We start from the raw sequence: 15,141 nt of genomic DNA, 5'->3' as shown, positions 1-15,141 counted from the left end.
CTTTTTAAAAATCTCTGCTTTATAAGCTCTCTGATTGCTTGGTTCGCTGGCAAGTAGGAAGTATTTACATTTTACATTTGTCAGTCTTCTACTATAATGAATTATAATACTTGAAAACCAAGGGGACAGAAAAAGAAGTCAAATCAGTTGGCTATTGTAATATTTACTCATGGCTGAAATAAAGTGCCTAGTGTAATTCTGATCTCAAATCGCCAAATTTATCTTTGGGGAAAGGACAAAACAAAGAGAAGTGTTCTGAGTCCAACTTAAACTTGTTATTTAGTGGTAGCATGCGAGAGCAGGCCTTGTTTCCCATTTTGAAAGAGCCTCTGAGAGAAACTTTTGATTTGGGGTTTATGGAGATAAAGGTTGTTGTCCTCTTTAATTTTGGGGAAGGTGAGCAAACATGAGCTACTATTTATTTATTTTTCTTCTTCATCCTGATTTTTATTATCTTCTTTGCCGTGAAAATCATGTAAATTGTGCTGTTGAGAAATATATAATGAGTTAGGCCAGTGCTTATCAAATGTGCATAGGAATCACCTGGGGATCTTGTTAAACTACAGATCTAGATTCAGAAGGTCAGGGGTGGAGTTTCAGATTCCGCATTGCTAAGGAGCTCCTAGACTGTGCCTGTGCTGCCTGTCCAAGGACTACATATGCTGAATAGAAAGAGTCTGTAGGATCTATGCTTCCCTCATGTAGCAGGATCTTGGTTTACGCACACTGTGCTAGGGGTTGAGTTCCACTCCTCAGCTTGGAAACTGTACTATCCTTTCCAGTGACAGCATGTTATCATCGCTGATCCATACAAGGCTCCTCTTGCTTTATTTGCCAGCATTATTATTATTTTTTACTTTATTTCACTTCTTGGTGCATTAATCTGAGGATCCCAGTGTCTAAGATTTCTGGTTTCTGAAGACTTATCTTTTTTGATATTCTTTGGGTAATCGATGCTTGGGTGTATGCACTTCTTCAGCTGAATTTAAAAGAATTCCATTTTGCCATACAAAAAGAGCAGCTGTCAGGTAATAGAGTGTTCATGCTTTCTTTAGACACCTAACCAGGTATGATTGAAGAGGGCATCAATAATTTGAAAAAGTATAATGAAAAGCCTACTAAATATGTGCAATTAGAAAACTTCTCACTTATTTAAACCTCATTTCTTCTAAGTTTCATCCACTGTGGTTCAGGCTGTCAGCCTCTAAGGTAATACCCTTTTTATTTCATGAAGTCCAAGTAATGAAGGCCATTCAGTGCCACCTTGGTTATTCGAGTATAGTAGATAGGATGACAATCTTGTAGAGTAAAATTGTTTATACATTACATTTCACAGAGTGGGTCATTGATGAAGTCAAACTTGGGCCTCTATGTCCTGTTTCCTCTTTCCACTACATGCATGTAGTCTTGTGTCTGGGAATTGGATTATTGGTGGCATGGATTGATCTGGATCTTTATTTGGATTGCAACGAGTACATAAAGTAAAGAGAGAACTGTCTACTAAAAAACACCCAAAAAAATAAAAAGTTATTGTCAGTCTTTAGTAGGCATAAACAATGAACAGGCCATGATATCTATGTTATAATCTAAAATTTGAAGTGCTGTGGTGGCTGGGTGACTCAGTCAGTTAAGTGTTTCCCTTCAGTTCAGGTCATGATGCTTGGGTCCTGGGATTGAGTCCCACGTCTTGCTCCCTGCTCAGCACTGAGTCTGTTTTTCCCTTTCCCTCTGCCCCCTCTCCCCATGATCTCACTCTCTCTTCCCCACTCTCTCTAAAAACAATAAAATCTTTAAAAAAAAAATAAAATAAAAGCTGCAGAGCTAAGAGGTAATGTCAACATCTTTTCTGTATGGTGTCCTTTCCATCAGGTACACAATCTGCCTGATTTTCAACACATACCTTATAGTTCATAAATGTGTTTTAAAATATAAATGAATAAAAATGGTATATGTATTCACTCTTATTCAAAGCCTCTTAATAATGCAAGAAAATAAAATTCTCAGCTCTTCTTCAATAAATGAGTTAAAAAATAACATTTATCCATAATTTAATCTTAGTATACTGTAAAGTCCTGCTTTTACTATCTGCTCTCAAAAGTGAACTGTTTGTCAAACTTCCATTAAGCTGAAGGTGAAAAATTAATGAACCACTTCAGATATTTCAAAACTAATGCAAGTCTATTAGTCATTCAGAAAAAAAAAAAAGGCAAAGATTTAAATACATTCAATTAGGGTTTAGGGTTCATTCATATTTAACTTTTAAATATATTGTTTCATATGCCTGATAGAGAATTATTGAAAAAATGCAATTATTGATTGTTTCATTAACGGATAAATACATCTCAGATTATTTTAATTATAGAGATAGTATTTTTTTTTCCACATAAAAGATAATGTTACAGCAAGGTTAACCAGTGAGTTGATGGGGATAGATTTTTTTTTTTTAAAGATTTTATTATTTATTTATTTGACAGACAGAGGTCACAAGTAGACAGAGAGGCAGGCAGAGAGAGAGAGAAAGAGGAGGAAGCAGGCTCCCCGCTGAGCAGAGAGCCCGATGTGGGGCTTGATCTCAGGACCTGAGATCATGACCTGAGATCCTGACCTGAGCCGAAGGCAGAGGCTTTAACCCACTGAGCCATCCAGGCACCCCCCCCCTTTTTTTTTAAAAGATTTTATTATTTATTTATTTGGGGGGTAGATGGGTTTTGAAATTCTATGTAATATTTCTGCTATGGGAGGGCAGTGAGCTGGAGAAAAGGCACAAATGTATAGCAAGTGCAGGATTAATAAAATTATAATTTATTCTTTAGTTGTACCCTTGTTCCATCTTCAAGGCACTCAGAAAACCAGTGAGATAGTGGCATTGAAACTATTTTTCAAAGAACTGCTGATCCTGTTGTGTTCCTGTCCTTGTACTTGGCATCGTGAGTTATGCAGTGATGGAGAAGACTTGTTTTTTTCTTCAAAGAATTTATTTATTTATTAAAGATTTTATTTATTTATTTGACAGACAGAGATCACAAGTAGGCAGAAAGGCAGGCAGAGAGAGAGGAGGAAGCAGGCTCCCCGCTGAGCAAAGAGCCCGATGCGGGGCTCCATCCCAGGACCCTGGGATCACGACCTGAGCCGAAGGCAGAGGCTTTAACCCACTGAGCCACCCGGGCATCTCATCTTCAAGGAATTTAGAGTTTAAAGAGGAGAAACAAGGTGATAAAGTGATAAGTATGAAATGTAATGATAATGTTAATTGGACACGAAAAACACCACAAAAAAGCACAGAAATACCACAGAGTGAGAGGAGAGCAGCAGAGAAAGCTTCGTGTAGAAAGTGGCTTTTGAGTTGGGTTTCGGAGGAAGGGTGAAGTTCAGACAGTGAGAGGCATGCGAATAGCTAGTAAAGGGAAGGGGTGGCTTTTGCAACAACATGGAAGGCGTACTTCGCAGACTATGTGGGAGAACAGCTTATGTGTCAGCATAAAATGTATGGAGACGAACGATAGGAAATAACCTTCACACTACAAGGTCTGAGATTGTGAAGAGCCTTGAATGGCAAACCAGAGTCCGCCATTTGATCAGGAGAGGGGTGAGATCATGCAGCATTTTAAGAAGTTTCATTTTGTGTTGGTAACGTATCAGGACCTAATGTCCATGAAAAGATCAAAATAGCAGATTGCACATTTCTCATAAATACTATCTCACCATCCCATATACACTAGAGCTCCTGTAGGTAATGGCCAACAGAGAAAATCCATTCTGTAGTAGAAAATCAATCTTCTCAGAGTAAGAGGGGTATATCGGAGCTTTGCAGCTGGTGTGTTGAGGGACATCATCTATGCTGTGAGATATTAACCACTATGGCAACCTGGAGCAGCAGAGACTCAGGGCTGGTTACCTGAGGCTGATAACAGCTTCCTTGAGGTGTGAAAATTCCCTTCAGTTTTTCTCAGTGAGCTGAACGGCATCTTGTGCTGTGTGAGCTCTGCAGGGCCTGGCTTGGGGGCATGCAATGTCCACCATTGCACAGGCCCCCATTCAGAAGGGCCGCCCTTGATTAAATGCTCCGCTATTACTGTCTCGAAATTCTTTTTGAACAGGAAACCCCACATTGTCATTTTGCTCTGGGCCCTGCAAATTATATGGCCACTCTTGGTCCTATGACATGAAAATGGCTAGGAAGCAATGAACTACCCTGTGGTCAAAATGCACTGTCATATATCCATATAAAAGGGGTTACTGGATTACGCAACCAGCACCGTGCTTACATAACAGAACTGATCCTGAGCTTAAATCTCTATTATTCTTTCTTCAAGCTATGACTGCTATGGCTGCCATAGGCTCAAGCTAAATATTTTTTTTTTTTTAGCCTTGTGGTTTTCCAGATGATAAATTAAGAAAACACTTCTGTAACATATTTTCTCATTTATAATCTGCCTCCTGGAGCCTGGATACCAGTCTGGTTGGCTCTGCACCCCCTGCAGTCCTATCAAATTAAATTCTGAGAAAACCTTCGGCAATCGTTTTCCCTAATAAAAGTTCTGAAAAATAAAGCTCTGTATTCACAGACGTTTTGGCTGCTTGAGAGAGTCATTCCATTGTGTATTTCCTCTCTGAGTCAGTATAAATATATCAGCTGAATACGTATTTTTTTAGTTCTTAAGCACAGTTTGGTTTATTCTCTCTATCCTCTTTACTCTGAGTACTTATGGATTTTTCTTTTACTTCTGTTACATAGTTTTCTCTCCTTATTTTTATTTAACTTTAGTCTTTCTTCAAGTTAGAGATGAATCTATTCAAATAATTCTACAAAGTTAGTTTACAAAAATCTCAACATCTCCCCTCCTTCCCTATATTTTCTCTTTCTTCTCTCTCCCAAAGGCAAATGCTCGATTTATTTCAGTACTTTTTGTCATTCTCTGCATTTTATATTTACCTGTCTATATCAAAAAAACATGTTTATGAGTCAAATTCATTTCTTCAGTTTTATTTATTACCACTATGGATGATAAGGATTTAGTTTGCTTTCACAAGTCTCCTTGGGTCATCACCCCGACTTGTCCCTTTTTTTTTTTTCCCCAAGAGTATCATTTTGTGTGTGTGTGTGTGTATGTGTGTGTGTGTGAGTCATTATGTATATTATTATGACTGTGTAAATATTATTCACATTGTATGATGATTACATTTCTTTTTTGAGCAACTTTTTGCTCCCTCTGAAGCTAAAGGTTGTCTACTGGTTAGATTTCTGATTTTTCTATGTATTGAGAAACTGCTTAGGTGCTAACTGTCTGATCTCTACTGTAAATATTCTCTCAATACATTAGCACACATCTGTTTTTCCATTTTCCTGGTCTTCCTGGAGACATCCCTCCCTGAGCCTCCTGACCTCTTTACTCTTCTACTCATAAGCTCTGATGCATGTGTGCCCTTTTGGGATTGTCCTTGGCTAAGGGTGCCTATTGAGAATGGCAAAGTTAAGTTGATTTTTTAAATTCTGTGTAAGGATGGGGTTTATTGATTGATGGACTTTAACATAGGATGTCTCTGGTGAGGTGTTTTATTGTAAGCTTCCAGATTTTCAGTATTTTTATATAGTCTTCAATGACCTGGTCATATTTACTACAAGTGAACGTCCTATTGCCCTACCTAGAAGGAAGGATTCTGGGCACCAAGACAGTAAAACATTTGGTGAGTCTCTGCAATTATAAGACCATCCCATTTAAATATGAGATACCCCCCCCTTCACTGTGTCTGGTGTCTCCCTCCCTATTCAGCATTCCCTTGCACTTTTCTGAGGGACTGCGGGGAAGAATAGATACTCTTGATTGAAGGCATGAATGACCACTTCGGGAGGAGGGAGACCTTCACAATCAGAACTTCATCAAATTCTCCTGTTTTCCCCCTCCTTTACCCATATGTTTTTTTTTTTGTTGTTGTTGTTGTTGTTTTTGTTTTTAAGGTTTTATTTATTTATTAGAGAATCAGAGAGAGAGATATCACGAGCAGCAGGGAAAGATACAGGGACAAACAGACTCCCTGCTGAGCAGGTACACTCCCTCCCCACCCCCCCACGCCACTCCCCACACCCAAGTCCCAGTGTATGACTTGATCCCAGATCCCTGGGATCATGACCTGAGTCGAAGGCAGGCACATCACCAACTTAGCCACCCAGGAGCCCTCCTTTACCCATATTTTAATAGGTAGGTGCTGTGACCATTTCCCAAGCCTTTTGGGTTCTATGGTACAAACTGCATTGCTTCTCAGCTTACTCTCTGCTCGCTTAGGTTTTGGTCTCTTTGGGTCTGTTACATCAATTGACACTTAGGTATCTGCTCTCTGGCTTTTAGAATCTTACTGCTATTGTCCCCTCTCTAGGTCAGCCCTTGTGGATTTACACTCTTTATCCCTTTGTTGTCATTCCAGTGGAGTCTTGTAGGAGAATGGAAGGAGATGTGTGTACAATCTGCCATCATTCTCTAGGCTACATAATAGTATTTGGACTGAAGTACTTCAGATCATCGTTAATAAGTAGAGTATAACTAAGGAATAAACAAATGAACTCCGATAAGCATATGGTTCATATTTTAAATACTCATTACAAAAAATGTCTCTTGAAGTGTTTTTAGTTTCTGTTGGCTAAGGTTTCTGTTCCCTTCTCTTTTTGATCCAGATGGAAGCTTTAGACAGAACCGATCAAACCTCACGTCTCTGCTAGTTCAGCCCATCTCGGCGTCTCTCGTTGAGAAACTGATCTCTTCTCCAAACAGCAGAACCCAAACTGGTGTCTGTAGCCCTCTAGAACTTCCAAATAACGGTAAAGTATTTCATGTCTTTCTGTGTATTGTATAGTTTTTGTAAGGACCATGATCGTTTTTAATCTCTTGAATTGATATGTTTAGAATTATTCCTTAAAAAAAAAAAAAAAAGAAATGCTTTTTTTTTTTTTTTTTTTTTTTTTTTTTTTGATGAGGTGAGCATTTATTTCTTGTCTGTGGCTCTTTAAGGGACATTTTTGGAAAGTAATTTTGATAAAGACAGAGTTGATCAAACTGAGAGATTTTAAAAAAAGGGGAGAAGCAGAAAGCATTTTAAACTGTAGCAAAGAAAAGCAGCTTTACAAATAAAGCATTTTGTACATTCACGAAAATCTGCTTAACAGAGCTTCCTCGTTTCAGCTTCAGCAGTCTGCTTGGATGCCAAGATTCTGTGGATAGCAGTCAGCTATCTGGGGTATGAAGTCTTTTAGTAGAAAGCATTAAGGCCTAATTCCTGCGATTGACTAAAAAATCCCTGTGTCTTTACGCATCATCGCCTGAGAGATGCCTCTTGCACCACGGAATGGTTTGTCTGGCCTTGTTGGAACACACCGGATAAAACTGAAGTAGTTAAGCTGCCTGTGGTGGGGTGCAAGCCACAGGCTGCATCTTAGGTCTGCCTCCAGCCGCAGCATTAGCGTCCTGACGAAGAGACTCTCTTTACATACTGTTCAATTTGGATCTAGTCATTGTAAAATTCAACCGAGGACTCTTGTTTCTGCATCCAGGCCTGGAGGCTCAAGGACCCAGATTTTATCTCTTCTGCTTTTCTCTTGACAACAAAAGCATTAAAAAAAAAAAAAATGCTTTGAAGACACCTAAAAGAAACCCCAAACCTGAATACATACAGGATTGCCCTCTGTTAGAGAGGCTTGCATAACTTTGCAAAGCCCAATCAATTGAGTGTCTCCTAAACTGCTTATTGATTGAGCCACTAGGATATATGGAAAACACTGATAAGCCTGGGTCCTCAAAGCTGGAATGAAGTCTTTGAGGAGCTTTTTGTTTTGTTTTGTTTTGTTTTATTGTCTTTTATTTTGAGCCTTACAAATTGATCGTGGACTCTATTAAAATATGTGAAGAACGCTATAATAATACTTTAGTTGTAAGGAAAACTCTGGAGTTCTGAGACCAGATTTAATTAACTGGTTACTTCAATAAATATTCAGAGCCCCTGATGTGGTCCAGCCACTGTCCTGCCCTCAGTACGCTGATAGTCCGCGTACTGGCTCCATGACTGCTCATATAGCATCATACAGCTGCTATTTCTGGATCTACAGAAGGTTATCTAACCTACTATCTCAGGTTAACCTGAGAATCAAGTTATGATGTATGTCTCAGTACTTTTGCATACTGTAAAATGTTATATTAGCAATTGTCTTTCTAACCAAAGAACTTTATCAGTTTCCTCCACAGTATGTTCAATATCTGTTTAATAATGTCATAGCTAGGGAGCCTGGGTGGCTCAGTGGTTTAAGCCGCTGCCTTCGGCTCAGGTCATGGTCTCAGCGTCCTGGGATCGGGTCCCGCATCGGGCTCTCTGCTCCGCGGAGAGCCCGCTTCCCTCTCTCTCTCTCTGCCTGCCTCTCCATCTACTTGTGATTTCTCTCTGTCATATAAATTAAAAAAAAAAAAAAAATGTCATAGCTAAGCAAAATGGCACCCATAGCTATATCTTTACAGTAAGTTACAACATGTGTAAAGCTTAGAAGAAAGAATGAGATGTGCACTGAAACCTGTTTTACAACTCCTTTTTTTTTTTTTAATTTTATTTATTTGACAGAGAGAAATCACAACTAGGCAGAGAGGCAGGCAGAGAGAGAGGAGAAAGGAGGCTCCCTGTGGAGCAGAGAACCCGATGCGGGGCTTGATCCCAGGACCCTGAGATCATGACCTGAGCCAAAGGCAGAGACTTTAACCCATTGAGCCACCCAGGTGCCCCTACAACTCCATTTTTAAAAAAGCAACAAGAGGGGCGCCTGGGCATCTCAGTGGGTTAAGTTTCTGTCTTCAGCTTAGGTCATGATCTTAAGGTCCAGGGATCGAGCCTCAGATCGGGCTCTCTGCTCGGTGGGGAGCCTGCTTCCCCCTCTCTCTTTGCCTGCCTCTCTGTCTACTTGTAATCTCTTTCTGTCAAATAAATAAATACAGTCTTTTTTTTTTTTTAATACAAGATAAGCCTGCTTTTGTAAGGAATTATGCCATATCAAATTTTCCTCATGGATATAGTAGCTATTATTGTTTTTAGAAAAATTTGTAGATGTGGGTGTTTCATGTTTAACAGGCACTCCTTTCATCATCTTTTTAAGTGCAGGGTATTAACATTTAGATTTCCCAAATAGTGATGGAGCAGTATGAGTTGTTAAATTTAAACGAATCTTAAATGTAGGGTAACAAGTCTCTACCCATAATGTTTTGGATAATAATACTTATGATAGCCAAGATAAATTAATTAACTTATAAATTTTCTCATAAACAGATAAATACATTATTTGCTCATTCTGATATATATCAGGATGGGACATGGAAAGGATACAGAATGAAATGCTATATTTTGGAGCAATAAGAGCAATGCTTATAGTTTATAGAATAAAAATAATGTAAAACATAGTTATACCTTATTGTGGAATTTTCTTTTTCTTGAGCCTCAGTGTAAGAAAATTTTCACAGAGAAGTTAGGCAGGAGTACATTAAAAATATGTGTACAAATCAACTAATTATTTATTATACCCATTTAATCCTTTGTATATAACAAATCCAAATTCTTTATCATCCAAGCAAGAGTCTAGTGGAATTTTAACATCCATTTGCCTCCCCGCCCCCTTTGGAACTGTTGCCAAAACTTCCCAGTAGTGTGAATATGTTTGGCCACATCCCAGGCTCTAGAAATAGATCCTCATTAGCTCAAGTCTGTTGGCATATCACAGGATGATCTTGGCCAAACAGTGCCAAGACTCGATTTCTGGAATTTATTTGAGCAATGACTCACTTTAACAGTATAGCTGAAAGAAAAAGCCTTTAGCCTTTTTGGTAACTTCTTTGGAACCTTAAGAGTATAGCCTACCTGGAAATGGACCAACACAAGGAAGGTACACGTGAATAATGGGGGGAGGGGGAATAGAAAATCTTCTCCACATCATCTGAGCCCTAAAGCTTTGTCTGAAGGTGAACTAACTGAACTGGCCATGTATATGAGTCAACACATCCCCTGCCCACCCCCCTTTTTTTTCTAATCTATGTTGGATTTTTAGTTTCTTGCAAAAAAAAAAAAAAAAAAAGCTACCTAACTAAAACAGATCATGAAACTTAAACTAAACAAGAGTATTTAATATCTACATTCATGAAATAGGTTCAACAAAATGAAGTAGAGAACAAAGTATTTATACGGAAAGTCCTGAGAGGACTAAGACTTGTTTGAAGGATAGAAAAAGAAGCAGGAAAAAAGGTCTTGATATAGCAAGATATATATATATATATATATACACATATATATATATATATACACACATATACATATACATATATACTTACACACACACACACAAATGGGTTGATCAGATAACTGCATATTGACTGTATTTTATTTTCCATGATCTTGTCTTACTTTTTGTAGGCCTTACCTGTTGATCTAATAAGTTACCAGTCTTTGTCCTTGAGAATCAACCAAAACATGGGAATTTGAGTTTTCAATTATCAGTCTGAGTTTGTGGTTAAAAACGATGAATATAGTGGAAAAAGGTGAGGGGGAAGCTTAAAATCCATTAACTTAAGGCAAAAATTTTAAATGAATCAAGTTAAAAGAAACATCTTTAATATGTTTGATGAATCACTTTTGAAGAATAGAAAAATGGTTATTTCTGTGTGTCATCAGTGATGACAAATTTTTACATAAGTAAATTTGGATCATCTCTTCAAATGGAGAAATAAATAAATAAATATATAATTTCCCTGTTCAGAATTTTATATATTCTTTGATGAAATTTACTCTAATTAGAATAATATAGTGAGGTCTGTTATTTCATTTTGAAGATTTATATTTCTAATTTGTAACAGTTACTTAAAAGTACTCATTATCATTTCTTGAGTAGAGATTTAAAAAGATGTATTAAACATATTGTCCAAAAATTGAAGTTAAACTAAAATCTATTGGCAAATAGCAAATTTTAGCTTTTCAGGAAATATTCATTAACAAGAAATGTTACTAGTACAGTTGAATTCAGCATTATTTTTTGCTACATATGAAACTAATCAACCTGTTCAGAGTAGCCCTAACATTGCTACATGTGAGAAGATCCAGGAGTGCATTTTGTTTTTCTGGTTAAAGTGTCTCAGTAGATACATCAAGCAAATAACAGAGTGGTGTGGAAATGATATGATATGGCCTTTTTTGTGCTGTAGGAAAAATAATTCCTCAGAAGGCCTAAAAAGAAAATTACAAACTTGCAATTTTAATAGAGTAGGTTTTAATAACTTCCAGCCATGAATGTGGAGGAAAGTATTTGGAAGAACATGTGAAAATTTTAATTTGTCTAGACAACTTCTATGTAGTACGCATATGGATGCAGTGGCCACTTTTTATTCCAAAAATTCAGTGAGTTAGAATACTTTTGCAATCAGTGTCATGACAAATGTCAGAAGTCAGTAAACTGTGCAATGGTGACACCTCAATTTTATGGCTCTTCAAGCAGCAAGTTGCACAGTGAACCTAGGAGTCTGAGCTGGAAGCTGATAACAGAGTAATCCGTAGAACTAAAGATCAGCCTTCATGAGCTCCCAGTCTGAAGTCCTTGGACAAAAGGAAAAAAAGCTTCAGATATGACTTTGAAGGACTACTCATCAAGGGTCTTAAACAGAGTGAACATAGGTGGGAAACCTATTGTCCAAAGTCCGCAGAAAGTACAGTCAATTCTCTGTTTCCTGGGGAGTGCAGGTTGGGTTTACCAAGGGTGACACAGATCTGTCATTCACCCGAACTTCTCATGTTTCCAGCTTTCTGTCTTGACAGTTTTGATTTTCAGAAATGATTCAACTTAGATTCAGTCTAGAGTTATGTTTGTTTGTTAAAAGACCTAAAGACAACCTGAGATGTACACTCGTCAACAGAATTAGTTTAACAAGTGTTTTCTGATTCCCAGTGTTTCTCAGCAGTTTTTATTGTTTTCTGTATTCTTGTCATATAATTTCTCAAGTACCTGTCGCTTCTTTCAAATTAAAAAATCTTCAACTAAACTTCGTAGCTGATGTATGTGATAAACTCCATTAGAGCATACCCTATCCTTATAGATTGATGGTCCTCTTTATGTTGTGGGCTAGTTGAGGAGTGCATTTCTGGTTGTACATCCTGCTGTTTCCTTCATGTATCCAATATTTTCCCCTATCATTATATTTAGTATTATCCAAACATGTCTTCAAGTTTGTTTCTCTAAGTTGAAAAGCCTCTGTCCTCTAAAGCTCCATGTGAATGCCATGCTCCCCATGTTGGAGGGAGCACCTCCTGACTTTCTGAGCCTTGCTTTAGGCACTTGTATGCTGCTTGGAAGAATATAATATTCTTCTGAGCTAGAGTATAAACAACTTCAATTTTCTTTTGTTTTCTTTTTTTTTTTTTTAATATTTTATTTATCTATTAGCGAGAGAGAGAGCAGAGGGAGAGGGAGAAGCAGACACCCTGTTGAGCAGCGAGCCTGACACAGGGCTCGATCCTAGGGTCTTGAAGTGATGACCTGAGAAGGCAGACGTCAACCGACTGAGCCACCCAGGCGCTCCTTCAGTTTTCATTAGAATGTGTTGTGGTTCTCCGAGGTTTCCTTTATTTCCCAGTGTTCTATGAGTATTTGGAAAGAGTGTGTACTCTTTTGTCAGGCATACAGTTCTTTGCTCACTCAAACTAGGCACCATACTGAAGTCATTCAAATTGCCTGTATCTTATATGTATAGATTTCTCTATTTTATCTTGTAGTTCTGTTGATTCTTGATTCATACATTTTAAGGTCATTTCTTAGGTGTTTGTAAGTTCAAATCCAACACATCTTCCTGGTTGGTTGAAACACTTATCAGATGAAGTGATCTTTATATTTTTAAAATTTCTTTTTCTTCTTTGTATTTTTAATGTGTGTTTTAAAATTTGATTTGGGTTGACATTAATTTAGCCTTAGTAGCTTTTTTTTTCTTTTTCTCACTATCCAGCTTTCTATATATTTCTCTTTTAGCATCTCTTCTTACTAGCAACTAGTTTGTATTTTGTTAAAGTAAATTCTACTTAACTCATGACCCTGAGATCAATAGTCACATGCTCTAGCAGCTGAGCCAGCCAGGCGCCCTACAACTACTTTGTATTTTAAATACAATCTGATTATCTTTTAGCTGAAACTTACAGTTTATTACATTTAAAGTGATTATTAATTTATTTATACTTCTATGTTTTTATCTGAATTTGGGTTTCTTCCTTGTACCACATATTATGTTTTACTTTTGTTTTATTTCTCTCATTAGATTTAGATTATTTTGTCATTATATTTTTTCCTTTGCAATTTTAGCAGCTATAAATACTTTGTGTATTCTTTTAGAGCTACCCTAGAATTATAGCTTTTTAGATATCCTTTTTCCAGGTGCCTGGGTGGCTCAGTGGGTTAAGGATCTGTCTTCAGCTCAGGTCATGATCGCGGGGTCCTGGGATCGAGCCCCGCATCAGGCTCTCTGCTCAGCAGGGAGCCTGCTTCCCCCCTCTCTCCGGCTGCCTCTCTGCCTGCTTGTGATCTCTCTCTGTCAAATAAATAAATAAAAATCTTAAAAAAAAATACTTTTTCTTGCTTTATTCCATGACAGATAACTTTCTTCACTATCTCGTGTGTAGGTGTGGGGAGTGCAGTCATTTATGAGTCTACTTTATGAGGAAGAATCTCTTTTTGGAACTACCTTCTCTCCAACTTGGGCAGGCCCAGGGCTTTTTCTTCTAAACTTTACATCTCGTAAGGCCATTAAAAGATTCTCTAGGTTCAGTAAATTTCCTCAAGTTGAAAGCAGCTTTCTTGTGTTACTTATCTGGGTTCCTATCACAACTTAAATTTTGACCTAGTAATTCCTTACCTTCTAGTTCTTAGATGCTGTTAACAAGATTCATTTTGTACTTTATTCAGCATTGTAAATTACTTTAGTGGGAAAGTTGGTATGAATATCCTAGCCTATCCTATTACTATAAAAGAAATTCTCCTCACCATCTATTCATTTCCTGGCAACACATATAGATGACTCACTAAATATACCTAAGTTGGTTAACATACAAATCAGGTTGCCATTAGAAAATCAATGACTTCCACACTAAAAATGTGCAGTTCAAGGGAGTTTGGCTAAGGGCCTGTGCAAAAGTGTCCATTAGGTAAAGGAAATTGGAAAAGTGATGGTGAGGGGCAGCTGGGTCGTTCTGTCAGTTAAGTGGCCGACTCTTGATTTTGGCTCAGGTCATGATCTCAGGGTTGTGACATCAAGTTCTATCAAGCTCCATGCTCAATAGGTAGTCTGCCTGAGATTCTCTCTCTCCCTCTCCCCCTGCCCAACCCCCCTTTTTTCCTCTCTCTAAAATAAATAAATCTTAAAAGTATGGAAAGAAAAGAGAATAAAATAGAGGAAAAGAAAAGGTGAACCACTCTACGTCTAGCATTTCTTGCTATCTCTAAATGTAAAGGTGCAAGAAGGGAGAGTAGTTAACAGAAACTGGCAAGTCCTTATGAGGTAGGAGAGGTCAGTCTGCCAGGTGCCTTGGCTTTCAATCAAGGAGTGCAGACACTGCCAGCAAGTGACCAGCCAGGGAGGGTGATGGAACACGAGGGCTTTAATCTTTCTCTTACTCAACCTACTGATCACTGTTGATATCTTCTATTGGCTAAACCCACCCTAAAGCAAAGAACAGAGAAGCTAGGTGGATGTTATCTACAGAGGTCAGCTTCTTGGGGCACGGAGCTAAGTGAAGGATGACAGTAGACTTGGATGGCAATGTGGGAAATACGCAGTCCAGTTAGTGTTGCAGGTGAGTAGTCTGCTGACGAATTTAATAGTTTGTGATTTGTGGAATGGTTTGGTAGAAAAATGTGGAAAATCTGTTAATCAACTTTCACTCTTATAAGGGATACAAAGAAGATGAAAGTCGTTTTTTTCTGGGGTTCATATTGTTTCAAACATCTTCCTATTTACATAATTTTACTAATTCAAAATAATATTAAACTTTAAATATTTTCCCCCAAATGCATGTAAGTTCATAAGAATGCATCATACACACTTGGGGTGTGTGTGTGTGTGTGTGTCTGTGTCTGTGTAGACTGAGGGATAGCTAGTA

At 37.9% G+C, this 15,141-nt stretch overlaps 1 protein-coding gene across 5 annotated transcripts in view; it reads left to right on the top strand.

Annotated features, from left to right (window-relative positions):
• The window catches only part of NAALADL2 (N-acetylated alpha-linked acidic dipeptidase like 2), a 1,358,868-nt gene that overhangs the window by 1,008,351 nt on the left and 335,376 nt on the right, over window positions 1-15,141 (top strand). For all 5 annotated transcript variants that reach the window (XM_032340827.1, XM_032340857.1, XM_032340836.1 and 2 more), the window contains one exon: window positions 6,668-6,811. In XM_032340827.1, the coding sequence (XP_032196718.1) occupies window positions 6,668-6,811 (144 nt within the window). The remainder of the gene's footprint in view (window positions 1-6,667; window positions 6,812-15,141) is intronic.

Source organism: Mustela erminea, chromosome 1, assembly GCF_009829155.1.
Source record: "Mustela erminea isolate mMusErm1 chromosome 1, mMusErm1.Pri, whole genome shotgun sequence".
Lineage (NCBI taxonomy): Eukaryota > Metazoa > Chordata > Mammalia > Carnivora > Mustelidae > Mustela > Mustela erminea.
This window is presented reverse-complemented; position numbering and strand designations above follow the sequence as displayed.